Source organism: Mercenaria mercenaria, chromosome 5, assembly GCF_021730395.1.
Source record: "Mercenaria mercenaria strain notata chromosome 5, MADL_Memer_1, whole genome shotgun sequence".
NCBI classification, from domain to species: Eukaryota; Metazoa; Mollusca; class Bivalvia; order Venerida; family Veneridae; genus Mercenaria; species Mercenaria mercenaria.
In genome coordinates, this window is record NC_069365.1 from 66,712,745 (window position 1) to 66,727,247 (window position 14,503).

Sequence of the window (14,503 nt, forward strand, 5' to 3'; positions counted from 1 at the left end):
GACCTTTGATTGAGTGAATCAAAAATCAATAGGAGCATCTACTCGGCATATCCAATCATCGTATGACGTTTGAACATTCTGTGCCAAGTGGTTCTCAAGTATATGATGGAAACGTTTTCTATGTTCAGGCCCGTGACCTTGACCTTTGATGGAGTGACCCCAAAAACAATAGGGGTCATCTACTTCATAAGCCCTATCCCCCTATGGAGTTTGAAGGTTTAAGGTGAAATGGTTCTCCAGTTCCTGATCAGAAATGTGACGGACAGACAGGGCAGAATAATATGTCTCCCCCTTGAGCATCAACATTCTAGTCTTGCAGTATTCCCACCCCCACCCCACTTGCACCACAAGTAGTATATGTCACTGTACATACAGTGACCATAAGAGAGGAAACCAGTGCACACATAACTAGTTTTCTTTACAACTGAAATTAATAACAATAAATCAGTGTGTTTAAATAATTTTATTTACAAAACATATTTTGTATACATTACTAAATATACAATCACAAAAATGCAAGCATTTAATATATTGTGATCATAAAACTGCATCACATTATAAACTGGCATGTACTGACTTAGGTCATTAGCTACATCTTGGTGATGGAAAAAGGTTTTCCAGACCAGAAATAGGAATGACGGAGAATGATGGAACAAGCAGCAATGAAAACATACACAAATACAACTGAATGAAATGGCACTGCTTTTAAAATTTAATGGTTCTTCCAAAACGAGGTCAGAAATAATTTTTTTTTTTTTTTTTGATAAACTTGAAAAATTTTATGTTTGTGATCTGAAGTATCAAAGATTTGTTGAGCATAATTATAGTCATTTTAGACAAGGCATTAGAAAAACTGATTACAGTTGATGTAAAGTTGAAATTTAAGCTTTTCATATGATGTTTGTTATATAAGGCACACATTTATTGTACTCTGGATAAACAAGTAACAGCCTAAAATGGGCTCTCATAATCTGAGATGTTTTTCTTACGGAAAAAAAAATTTATTCGTCTTTATTGTAGAAACAAGACAAAATTGTGGAGAACAAAAATATCCAAACATTTTTACGCAAATGGTGAAAGGAATCTTGTTTTTTATCAGTGCTTAGACTACAGAAAAGTAAGTACCAGTTAGATGATCCAAAACTATGACAATGACACTTGTTAATATCAGTACATGAGCAACCTAACACCGGTAAACATGAAAGATTTTTGTTGTGTTTAGAGGTTATTGCTCTTGAGAGGTCAAATTACTTAGAATTTTTTTTTTTTGTATACACCTTGACACTGTTGAAAGGTGTTTGCTCATCAAAAGTGTCAGTATTGGAGTTTTTTTTGTATACACCTTGACACTGTTGAAAGGTGTTTGCTCATCAAAAGTGTCAGTATTGGAGTTTATACCATATATCTGTATCAGTTTACAGATTTTGTTCTTTTTCAAAAGCAAATTTGGAGTAACTAGAATAGTTCCTCTACAGACAGAAAATATCACATCCTGTTAATTTGTTAAATTATGTTTGAAATAAAATCTTGGCAATTTCACTGGTAACTTCATTATGTAAGCACCTTTAAATCACTGGTAAATAGTACACCCTGACTAACCAAATAATGTCAAAAATCCTAATTTAAAAAAAAAAAGTACAGAGTACCAAAGTGACATAAATTGACATTTCTACTGTAACCTTAAAAGTAATGTTAAGGTTATAATATTTTTCATCACAGTTTGATATGGTGTTACCATATTTTAACACAGAAGAAAGTTCTTGATACATCAAACAACTTCACTAAACGTAAATATGAAATACTGTCTAAAATGCTTTGAATCACTGTACAATTTCTGACATAAACATACAGTTTTCCAAAGTTTAGAATTTCTTGCATAAATCTGCAGTTAAGTCCTAACTCTCCATGGGTGGTGACTTCAATACCAAATTGAGCTATGACATAAATAAAATAAACCTGTTATCTTATTTGATATCTTACAAGAAACAAAAATAGAAACATGAAGCACGGCAGTGCATAATATTATGCAAATTATTTTATGAATATCGTTTCAGAGGTCAGGTTGAGCATAAACAACTTTTGTTATTCAAACACGACATATTTTATTGTATATAATCAAGCAAGTTCACTGATGGTATAAATTAGTATGTGTTTCAGGTACACAGCAGAATGAATACCGTAATATACATGTATGATTTAATAATTTCAAATATGTAGGGAAGAATGGTAACAATCGTGTCATTCAAAAATAATCATTGGACCGTAAATTTTCGTCTAACAATTTTTATAATTTCAAAACCCAATTACCATGCATGTATAACCTTATAAATGATGAGCCATGCAATGTAATAACATCTCTCATTTAACAGTAGGTATTTTCAGAGCAATAGAATCATTACAATAAATCCCAGAAGTCTTTCTTCAAAGCTAATTGATATTGACAATTTCATACCCTAGTGAAAACAAAAAAAGTAATATATATGGCTGTAAAACTTTCACAGGAATTAAAAAATAATGATTTACTTAAACAACTTCCAAAATTCTTCTCTGAGTCAATTCATAACCAAGTCCTTGTGAAAGTGACAAGATTAAATACATTTGATTTTTGTTTTGGTCATTTTACATCGGTTAAACAAATATTATTTAATCAAGCACCACTTGCATGAATATACCAAGGAAATATCATCACAAAAGCTGAATTTGCTCAACATGCCTCCAAGTGCCTTACAAATATACAGTCAAAGTTTCAGCTTAAAAAGGCTAAAATGGACAGTGAATGATTAAATTGGACATAACACTAAAGATCAGGTTGTTCACAGATGGTCTTTAAAGAAGGTTTGACTGTACATTTAGGGTGGTCCATCTACCATACTGTCTACTGGTTGATTCACATATTCTGTGGCAGCAATTTTGGTAATTTTCCAAATTTTTTGAACGATAAAATCAAAAAGACATACAGCATTTTTAATGTTTTAATTAATATTCTATTAAATTTTGTAAAAGGTATTTTTTAATTTAGAAGAAGACATCTTAAAAGCTGTTTTCAACTGATGGCAAAAAATATCTTTGAAGGAAAAATCTGCGTACTTTTCCATCTTTATATTAAATTGTAACTTTCTGAGAATTTTTAGATGAACAAAAAAAATGGTCAAAAGTTATTTTCCCCTCAAACATAATGATAGCTCAGAAATGGCTTAGTACCTAAATGAAAATATCTGTTAAAAATGACATTAAGTTCCATTCATACACACTGAACAGATTGGAATTGATATAAACCTCTCCTAACCACAAAAAGTGTTCTCTACAATGCTAAATAATGATAGAAATAAGAAAGAAAAAACATCTTTTACAAAATATGTGAACCAAACATTAGATTTGCATTGATTCATATAAACATACTCTGACAGAAGAACACAATGAAGTAAAACAATAAAACTGTTTCCTCTTGAAAGAAAAAACTTTCTGGAATTTGTTCAGTAAACTACAATAAGTGACTGGGACATAAAAAGTAAAATGCCTCTAATCTATGATAAATTAGTTCATTTAAAACCTACTTCAAACTTTCAAAACAAAAGTCTGTAAGAATTTCATACATTTTATCTAGTGTATTTAGTTTATGATGATTTAGATACTGTAAAATCCTGATTTTTCATGGGAGACTTAATTCTGTAGGTCCCATGGTTGATTCTGTCCATGACATTAATTGAAATTTTGTGATAAACCTAATCACTGACAGAATTACCTTTCTCTTATATTAACGAATGAATGAAATGATAATCAAAACATTTAAGAAAAACTGACCAGACATGGGTAATATGTTCAACACGAGTATTTCATTTGTTATTGAATTGTACCATCTTCAGTCATAGCGAGTCTGACTTTAATCATGATAAATCAATGATCATGGTTTTTTCTATACTGACTAATCAACTTTAAGATTTCTGTTGAAACTGCTAAAATGCAACAAATAGGATTTAACAAATTCTATAAAACATACGAAAATAAATATGTAAATCATGAAAATGACCTCAAGCACTAAATTTCATTTGTCCTGTTATACTGAAACAAGATCTTTAGCACTATATTTTTCTTGTTGACTGAAACATGACCATCACAAAACTGCAAAAAAATTATACAAAAACAAAACAGGTCCATCCTGTTAAAATGTAAAATAGTAATAAACAGAGCTTTTCTAATTGTACAAGTTGCTGACATGATAAATGAAAACAGTACAAATGCAGAAAAATGATAACATGTGACTCAGGTGACAGAAATTTGATAGAATTTTGATGTAACGGCGAATAATAACGTTTCTGGTCATACTAAAATTTGTTACCGTATAAAACAGAAGTTAATGGCTGCTGTAACGACTTAACACTACCTTGATAAAATATATCAGACGTAGGTAGTGCCATATAAAACATGGCGGTAAATTCGACTATAATATAACTGTATTATAATGTCATAATACCTGTACTTGGGAGACAAAATGTCAATATTTAAAGAATGATAATATATGTTACTTGACCATAGGCATTTCCGTACCAAAATTGTCTTACAAGAATCTTAATCGTTCCATTGACAACCTTTTTCTTGCATAATTCTGTCCCATTTAGTCTACTCCCTGAATCTCTGAATGACCAGAAAAAGGATTTTTGGCATTTTAACCAGTCTTTTAAAATAAGCAAATTTCAACTTCTAATAAATAAACACATCTCTGATTCTCTGAGGAATATAATTGGAACACAACATTATTTTGTTTGGGCCCAATTTCTTTTATTTATTGCAAGAATGACATTCTGAAAATTGCTTGCAACAAAATACAATAAATCAAAACAAAAGTTATCAAAACTAAGATAATGATTCCTAAATGTAATACTCTATTTTCTCACAGGCTTTCATAAAAACACAGTGCTGTGATAGAAACAAAAATAATAACAAAACATTTTATAAAAATATTTTCTTTGTTCAAGGGGTTACATTAAAGTTTGCAAGCATTGCATATGATCATTTGGTTCAAAATTTTATGTGCACATATTCAGCACTCACCAGTAAACACATGGGAAAAAATATGCTGATTGCTGTCGAATGAAAATATGAAATCTAGTGGTCAGAAGTTATGGGTTTTCTTTATTTTTAGTAACTACATTTTAGCAGACGAGAATTCCATCCACAAAACAACAGACAGCCAAAGATAAATCTCTCAACAATGACATTGTTACACTTTCGTAGATTTGCCTAAATCTCCAGTTAAAAGGATGTGTTTGACAAATTGTTATGATGCAAAGACAGTTTAACAGCATCTGATAGTAGGTGATATTAAAATTTACCATGACATTTCCTCTTATCAAAATGATTTTAAGAGAAATGTTTTTTAAAACCTAGCAGGTTGACTCGGCGACCATCTACTTTCGATTTCAAAAAGTTACAGGAAAAGGTAAAGCCAGTATAATTTCTAATCTAAATTTGATTGAATTTAATTAGATATCTAATGTCTGGATTTTAATTTCAATTGTGACACATTAATCAACACCTGGCTTTGTTAAATCGTGTAATAAACAATAATCAGCACGGGTGGAATAAGGTGCGAAAATATCCGAAAGCTGTTGTTTACAGACTCGTCAGTAGTGATAAAGTATCAGATAGGCGCAAAGAAGTGGATTATTTCATAATTTTTGTGTTTTTTTTTTGTTGTTTATGTTGTTTTTTTTTAATCGGGAGATTGAGACTTCTGATCGGGGTGATCGGGTTTTACAACCAGAATCGGGAAAAACCCAATCAGATCGGGAGAGTTGGGATGTCTGCAATGTCAAGTCAGGATAGGATGGCAAGACACCTGAATTTTATTCAATATATATGGTCTTTAAATTTTATTTTTGAAAGTTACTTTAGCCTGCTAACGGCAAGTGGTTTTGCCTTTGTGATTAGTCTGCACTGTTCACTATTTAGTCAGTAAATTATCAGTGAAAACCACTTTGAATAATAAATGGTATTACCCAAACTGAATGATGGACCAGTCCATTTTAGAAATTTAGCAGGCTAAAGGTTAACTAAATAACATTATCACACCTTCACATCAAAACTGACTAGTGCGCACGAGACATTCAGTCTGAGACGATCTGTATTACAGCTATACTGACTGACATACAACATGGCTAAGTTTATGATACGTAAGTAAAATCTGTTTTTTTCTTGTAATAGTTTATACAATTTTACTTTTATATAGAAATGACTGATGGATTTACGTTTAACTCTTATCATGCTGGGCACAACTGATTCTGCCTTTGCGACTAGTGTAGATCATGATCAGCCTGCACATCTGTAAAGTCTGATCAAGATCTGCACTGTTCGCCATTCAGTCAGTATCCTCTTGGTAAGCACCCCTATTAACAGTTAATGGTGCTGTCCAAATTGAAAGATGGACAATTCATTATTAAAATTTAGCAGGGTAAGGGTTAAGCTCCTGCAGCTATATCATATCTAAAATTTGTCTTTATTTAAGAGTAAAAGTCCATTTACCGTGTACTGCCATCCCACCTTAACTACTGTAAACCTATGATCTAATACTGTTTATTCTATGATACTTGGTGAAATAAATTATATACTTTTGGTTGCTGAGCTAAACATATTGCAAGGAAGTCAATGCCCTTCTTAGTTATTGTAAAACTTAAGTTTGGAAACCAGACTGGCTGTTTGCAGCATCTGATTGGCTATTTCCAGCACCTGATTGGCTGTTTGCAGCATCTGACTGGCTATTTCCAGCACCTAATTTGCTGTTACTGAGCAAGATCATGAAACTTGCCAATGGCAGTGTACCATTCAAAAAAGTCTCCAAAATGCATTTAATATATTACCTGTGTTTCTTTAGAATCTAATACATTTGAGTATACACAGAAGAAGCCTACATACATGTAGGTTCAAGATATATAATTGTTTCATATCTAATCAATTCATCATAGCATCCAACCAAATGTCAGCAAAGTTGGCTTCAAAGTTGTTTCATAACCTTCGTTCACAACTGAATACGTTTCCTTGACCCATTCCGTCGCATTTTGACAGCTGGGAGATGTAACAACCATCTATATTGCTGTCTTATTTCTCTATGATGCTCCTTACTGACTATCTGAACAGCAGAGGAACTTGCAGTCACATTTCTCACATTAGCTCCCTAACAATGATCTCAATCTTCGGTGGAGCTACAAAACATTAACTCGAGACTGCGTGACGGAATAATAAAGTACATAGTTTTTCTATCTGATTTACATTTTTGTTTCAGTGCAAGAATGATTTTTCCTCTGGATCTGTCACGTTACGTTTCACTATTCTTGACTGATATAATGGTAATGAATGACATGCCTTGTCAGTTTCCAATGACTCCAGATATTCTTGTCGATGCTCATCCTTTCTTGGACCCCATTTCTTCGATGGCTTCGATATTTTACGCAAACGCTGCAAATAATTTAATATATGTTAGTATTAGCACTGATATTCATTTATACAGTGACATCATTATGACATTGATATTCATTGGGGAGGACTTATGTCCCTGAATATCTAAACTTTGGCAGATGCACAAAACAAACGAATATTAATTAAATTCTTATTTCATTTGATAATTGGAAACTAGAGTTCACACAATCGAAAACGCATTTCTGGAATTCCTCGCTCATAAATGTAGTTTGTATGATAAAAGACTGCTTTCCATATCAGCTGAAGAATCCAAGATCACATTCCAACCCACATCGGTGAAAAGCAAGTGATTTGAAACCTTAACCACCCGGCCACGAAGGCCCCCCTAAAGCACTTAAAGGGGCGTGCCTCTAACTTTATATATTATTTTTGAAATTTAGAAAATGCTTTCATTCATAAGTAATTGTCAATAAAACATAAACATACTTTAGTTTGTTCTATACAATATTTTTTTACGAAAAAACCTGTCAGTGAGTAACTGGTAAAATATCTCAAAATGGTATTTGTCATGCAACAGATAAAGAAATTCTGTGATATTTTACACCTTTGAAATGTAAGACACTAGAAAAATTAATATTTTAACATTTTTATACTAGCAGGTGGGTCTCTCTATGTACATGTATAAATGTTCGCATATCATTAGTATAACAAAATGTGGTATAAATACTTACTTCCATAGCTGTGCCGTCAGCCTTCAGGAATTGGTAGATAGCACATACTGGTATAGGTATGATTGATACACTACCAAGACACCAGCCGAATGTGACCGCCCACTGTGGGTACGACTTCTCTCCGTATGTTACTGGGCCCAATGTTATGATACTGAACAACCAGACAAACTAAAAATACAATAATCATTTATTTATCACTGAAATACTGTTAAATAAAAAAATACACATCAGCCACACAATTAAGATTCAGAGCTGTGTAAAATCAAGTACTGTGAAATCATTAATATTCGTGGGGGACTAATTTTCGTAGATTTCGTGGTTGAGTCAATCCACAAAATTTAATCCCAACGAACAAGTAAAATTCTCATTCATTTTATGTTCAAAAGTTGAAATCCACGAACTCAAATCCCCATGAAATTGTCATTTTGACCAAAACCACGAAATTTCATGCCCACAAAATTAAATGATTTTACAGTATTGCATTAAGATTCTGATCAATGAGGCAACATTAAACCATACAGAGGAACTGTGGATTACTTAAATTTCCATTTATTACAATCATAATATGCATTTCAAATAAATATTTAAAAATAAATAAATACCGCCATTCTGTCTGAAGTTGCCATGGTGTCAAAATGGCTGCTTTAAAAAAGAAATATATAGCAGTGTTTATATCGTCTTATTTTTAAGCCACTTCTGAAAAGTATTTCAGTTCCCACATTTAAGTAAGGACAATAAAATAATGACACATTGATGCCAAGGTAAAAAAGGTAAATAGAATAGTGTACCAGTATAACACAAGGTGTAACAAATCTCCAAGCAAATTTCCACAGACCACTGGGCTGGAAACCAATCATCAACTCTATATCCTTGTAGAAACGATCAACGCCTTTAATGATAAAAACAACATATGTTACCATTTATCTGACTCATACCATTTGCAAAAATACATTATTTTTCGATTACTTTAAGTTTCAATCAAAAGTAAAATGAAGCCATAGTATCTGTAAAACTGGTTTGAAAAAACAACAACAAAAAAACTTAGTCAAATCCAAATACAATATAACCTATGTTCCTGCGTGAAAGTAAGTCTTAACTTGAAAATAGTACATATAATTACACAATTTAGCAAGTGTACATAAAGAAAAATTACTTAAAAAAAAAGAAATAGTCAAGAAACAGAACATAATTTTTTTCAGCAACTTGTACATACAGTATCTATTAATTAGAGATCTGAACATAGATATTTGAAATCTTAATGTGCTATAACATACCATAAACCCATGCAATGGCTATACATTCAGTAAATGAGATCAACATCAGTGAAAAACTGGCACAATACCAGTCAATGATCTGTAGCACATAGATGCCTCCCTGAAAACAGACATACCACGTTTTACAAGTTCAAATTCAAATATGAGCCGTGCCATGAGAAAACCAACATAGTGGGTTTGCGACCAGCATGGATCCAGACCAGCCTGCGCATCCGCGCAGTCTGGTCAGGCTCCATGCTGTTCGCTTTTAAAGCCTATTGGAATTGGAGAAACTGTTAGCGAACAGCATGGATCCTGACCAGACTGCGCGGATGCGCAGGCTGGTCTGGATCCTTGCTGGTCGCATACCCACTATGTTGGTTTTCCCATGGCACGGCTCAAATATAAGCAATGAACCAATCTATTTACCACTTCAAAATGAAAACTGCTTGTTCTGGCACAAGGAACCAGTGTGGGAGCCATCTGGTTTAGTCAGGTAATGCTGGCATGTTATTGAACACTAATGTTTCATTTGGGATGGCCACAGAGGCCTAAATTATGATTAGTTTTTTTTTTAAATTTCATCTGGGATATAATTTTGTCATTGTATTTAGTGAAGCAAAACTCAATTTTAGTACATGATTGTAGTAATACCAGCCAGGTCAAAGCAGTGTGAGTTTAAAGTGTCAGGTTTTGCATTAGCAAAAGTGACAGTAAATTTCTCCATGTTTCGAAGATATTTACCCCCAACTTTTCTCTTCGTTTTGTTAGTTTAGGATAAATCTTGAATCTTCACCTGAGGTAAAGATTTGTATTTTGAAATAGGTCTAGCTACGTGTGGCAGCTCAGTGAGAATTGTTCATTCATATAGAATATATAGGAAATAATATATATTATGGTTCATTAAACCTTATGAACTTTGAGTGACAACTTGTGCACCAGTCTGCATAATAATTGCTTCTTGTTTGATTCATATAACTCGATAGTAGTTGTATTTTCAAACTTCAACATAAAACCTGATAAAACTTGGCAACAGTCTACGAACATCTTCAAGACAACTGCCACATAATGCTGATTTTATTCACTATTTCAATGGCAACTGAGATTAGCATTTCTTGTTTTGAAAACATGTTTGCACTTAACAATTCTAAGGGAATTTTATGCGAAGATATGTTATTCAAGGAGGTGGACCCATAACTACAACCTCCAAGTTCTGTGTGATTTCCAACCCTGTCCGCTTAGCTCAATAGGGAGAGGGCCGCAGATCTATGGATTGCGGGGTCGTGAGTTCGATCCTTAGGCGAGGCGTATGTTTTCCAGGACGATTTGATAAAAGACATTGTGTCTGAAATCATTTGTCCTCCCCCACTTATTCATACATGTGGAGAAGTTGGCAGTTACTTTGGGAGAGGAGTTTGTACTGGTACAGAATCCAGGAACACTGGTTGGGTTAACTCTGTGCCATTACATAACTGAAATACTGTTGAGAAAATGGCGTTAAACCCCCAAAAATACAATTATGGTGCAATTTCATATTCTTTTATGCTATTTCGAACATAACATACAGATTGTCAATACAATTTCCTTTAAAAGTGGAAATCAACTTACCTCAGTGATGAGTGGAAGCCCGAGCAGAAATTCAATAAAACATGCGACGGCTGACACAAGGACTCGTCTGGAACGCAGAGTTTTCGGGAATTCATCCATAAATGCACTTAAGCATGTTTCAAACATTCCAAACTACAAATAAAGAACAACCCTCAGTTAGCAATTTTGGCACCGTTCTTCTATAAATGATTTATAAATACAAAAAATATGATGGAATGATTGGTCAATGATACATATGTAATTTATCTCAATATGTATACACACACATATATATTTAAGGGGTACTTTTTGGAAAACAAACCTGTTGAGGAATTACTGCAAAAATATTCGTTTGAGTATACTGCAACTGAATGCAATCATGTTTGGGTACCAATATTAGGTTTGAAATCAAATTTGACGTTTGTTTCAGTTAGGTTTCTAAATATAGATCAAGAAATTCTGCAAGGAAATTTTATTATGTTGTTTCACTTCTATTTGTTTTGGTGTTTTTTTGCTAAAAAACAGGTTTGTTTTTCATCAGTTCCAAATATCTAAAAGGAGTAGGAAAAATTCTAAAATGTGACTTATGCCCTTAAAAATGTATGGCTACAGAAGATGGGGAAAAACTTAACATACCTATATGCTGTGTAGATGATATGTTGTGTTGTTATGATTCATATGTTGTGTAGGTGCAGAAAGATCGAGCCTAACTAAAATGTTAAGAGCTTGAGTATACAGAAAATTGCGCTAAGTGCAAATATGACAAAAGTGAAACTGAGAACATCCACCCTCCCTAATAGCTATACCATGTTGTTTTAAGCAATACAAGTGTGTTCTTCGAGCGCACTACCGTAGATAATATTATAGAAGCAAATGATTCATTTAGCTGTTAAACTACTCAAAAGCACTCTTGTTTGGCTGTTTGCTCGCTGATACTACGGGATCCTGATCAATTAAAAGCTGTTAATCTAGCAAGAATGGGAAAATATCACAGACAAATACGACATTTCGTAAAACCACCTGAGGCCAAGCATTTCCTCAAACAGTCTAAGAACCATATTAACTCTGGAATATCAATGTAACCTTAAGAGGGGCCCATTTAAAATCTATCAAATATTAGTAGATTACAGCAAGTTTTTTTATTCAACAAACATATCCAAATTAGCAAGAATTTTGTAAAATCATATGTCCCAAATGGTAAAATATCAATTATCGATTCTGCTTATTCATAATGCATATATACATTTTGCATACATCTCACAGCAGAGATTCGGTCAAATATGTACCCATAAATTCATAATCCACCACCAACTTGTTATTGTAAGAAATACTGTTATTTCAATGAGGAGTAAGACAAGAAGAGTTCGCAGGCGTTGCCCAACCTTTATATGCTAAAGCACAGTGAAGACGATATAACTTGTGCGGAAGCAACTGCATAGATGTTACCAGATCTTAACTTAAGTTATCTTAGAACCAATGAGCCTGCAAAGTTTAAAGGTTCTAGATCAAAGCGTTCTCCAATTTAACGATTGATGCAATATTCTACTCTTGACAGATTGGTCCCCTGTGTATCACTGAACACTTTTTGTTCATTAAAGATGGCCCCGACCTTATGGGGCAATATGGCTTTTGTAAGCCAGCTTTCTATTGGTCACTTTTCATAAAAGAACCGCCATTTTGTTTTAGGTTTCTGGCTTGCACTTTGTAATTGAAGGAAAAACTTAACACCAAATGGGTCTACCTTTCCAATCCAAAAGAATGGGATTCAGGGAAGATCTTCATTACAACAAATACCATGTAATCACTGCACGTGAAAGGATTAGATCTGATGATGTTAAACATGTGGAATTGTTGGAAACAAGGAAGGTATTTTAAATGTTAAGAGGAAAGTAAAACTGATCATAGTAGAGAAATTTTGGGTAAGCAGCTGAGGCAATTCTGACCAGTAAGTTTGTGCACCGTTAATATAGTAAAAGCAAGACAAACATTAATTTGTATCAGGAAATAAAGAGTATCGTTATTATATTCTACCGCTGCCTCTGGATTGGAAGTTTACCGATAGTGGATACAGGTACCATTAGTGGATACAGGTACCGATAGATGATACAGGTACTGTCAGATATAGGTACCATTAGTGAATACAGGTACCGATAGATGATACAGGTACCATTAGTGGATACAGGTACAGATAGATGATACAGGAACTGATACAGGTACATAAGTGAACACAAGTACCGACAGATGATACAGGTACTGTCAGATACAGGTAACATTAGTGAACACAGGTACCGATAGATGATACAGGTACTGTCAGATACAGGTACCATTAGTGGATACAGGTACAGATAGATGATACAGGAACTGATACAGGTACCATTAGTTGATAAAGATACAGATACTGGACACAGGTACCAATGGTGGATATAGGTACCGATATTGGGCACAGGTACAAACTATGGATACAGGTACCGACCATCGATACAGGTACGGCTGATGTATGTTCAAGCCCGACTGTTCAATCTCTGTAAAGATGCATTAAGGGAAAATGGACCTTTTGTATAGAGGTTACTGCACTAGGGAGGTTAATATACAAATAAATCAGTTTATATGGAAAGGAAATTTAAGCAAAATAGAGAATGTTTGCTCTTCAGGGGTTATATGGAATTCATTATGCTCAGTCATGTAGTAAAATGTTGGTTTAAATGTGGGTGACTGCAAGGTTATGTAAATTAAAGATACAAAACCATCATAATAACATATATTTCTAAAATGAAGATTTTGTAAAAATGTGTATACATGCACTATCATGGTGTCCCCATCCCCATGAAGAACTGTCTTGTATACAACTTTCAAGAAATAGATACCGTAATCGTACGAGTATAGGTCACACCTTTTTTGCATCAGTTTAATAGGATTTTAATGTAAATGTTTACTTAGACAATCTGTTTTCTCGTGAGAATGTATACAAGACAATTTTTTGTGATGAGCATGATGATGATTTTATATGATATGACTGGTTCAAATGATTATATGAAAATTTATAAAATGAAACATTGATGAAGCATTTCAAACAGAGTTATTTCTGCTCTCAAATCAAGAAATTGGTACGGTTTCTGATTAAAATAATGACTGCAGGAAGCAACATTTGCTGTACCCTTTACACTGGTAAAAAAATTCAATATGCCATAAAAAAATCAATAAATTGTTTCTGTGTTAACTTTAAAAATCATGATCATGTGGATAATATTCTTTGATACATAAAATCTTTCATGCTACACATCTTTCATTCCAGCACATAACAGCATACACTCTTTAAAATATATTTCTACTCCCTCTCACTCTCTGAAAATATAAGAATATTTTCCACATTTTACTTGAACTTCCCTTGAAAACAAGTAAATATTAATACCTTTTTTTTGGCAGTAAAAAGGTACAGCACCATACACTACATGAAACAAGTTTTAATATTTCTATCACAACTTTTTACATACATAAAATTAAAAAAAAAATGTATTTTCAACT

At 33.2% G+C, this 14,503-nt stretch overlaps 1 protein-coding gene across 1 annotated transcript in view; it reads right to left on the reverse strand.

Annotated features, from left to right (window-relative positions):
• Positions 1 to 448: 448 nt before the first annotated feature.
• Positions 449 to 14,503, reverse strand: part of LOC123557485 (sodium- and chloride-dependent GABA transporter 1-like) — a 43,788-nt gene continuing 29,733 nt past the window's right edge. The window contains exons 10-14 of the mRNA XM_053543801.1: positions 11,003 to 11,134; positions 9,416 to 9,515; positions 8,930 to 9,030; positions 8,142 to 8,309; positions 449 to 7,449 (exon numbers count right to left, since the gene is read on the reverse strand). Of these exons, the coding sequence (XP_053399776.1) occupies positions 7,273 to 7,449; positions 8,142 to 8,309; positions 8,930 to 9,030; positions 9,416 to 9,515; positions 11,003 to 11,134 (678 nt within the window). The 3' untranslated portion in view covers positions 449 to 7,272. The remainder of the gene's footprint in view (positions 7,450 to 8,141; positions 8,310 to 8,929; positions 9,031 to 9,415; positions 9,516 to 11,002; positions 11,135 to 14,503) is intronic.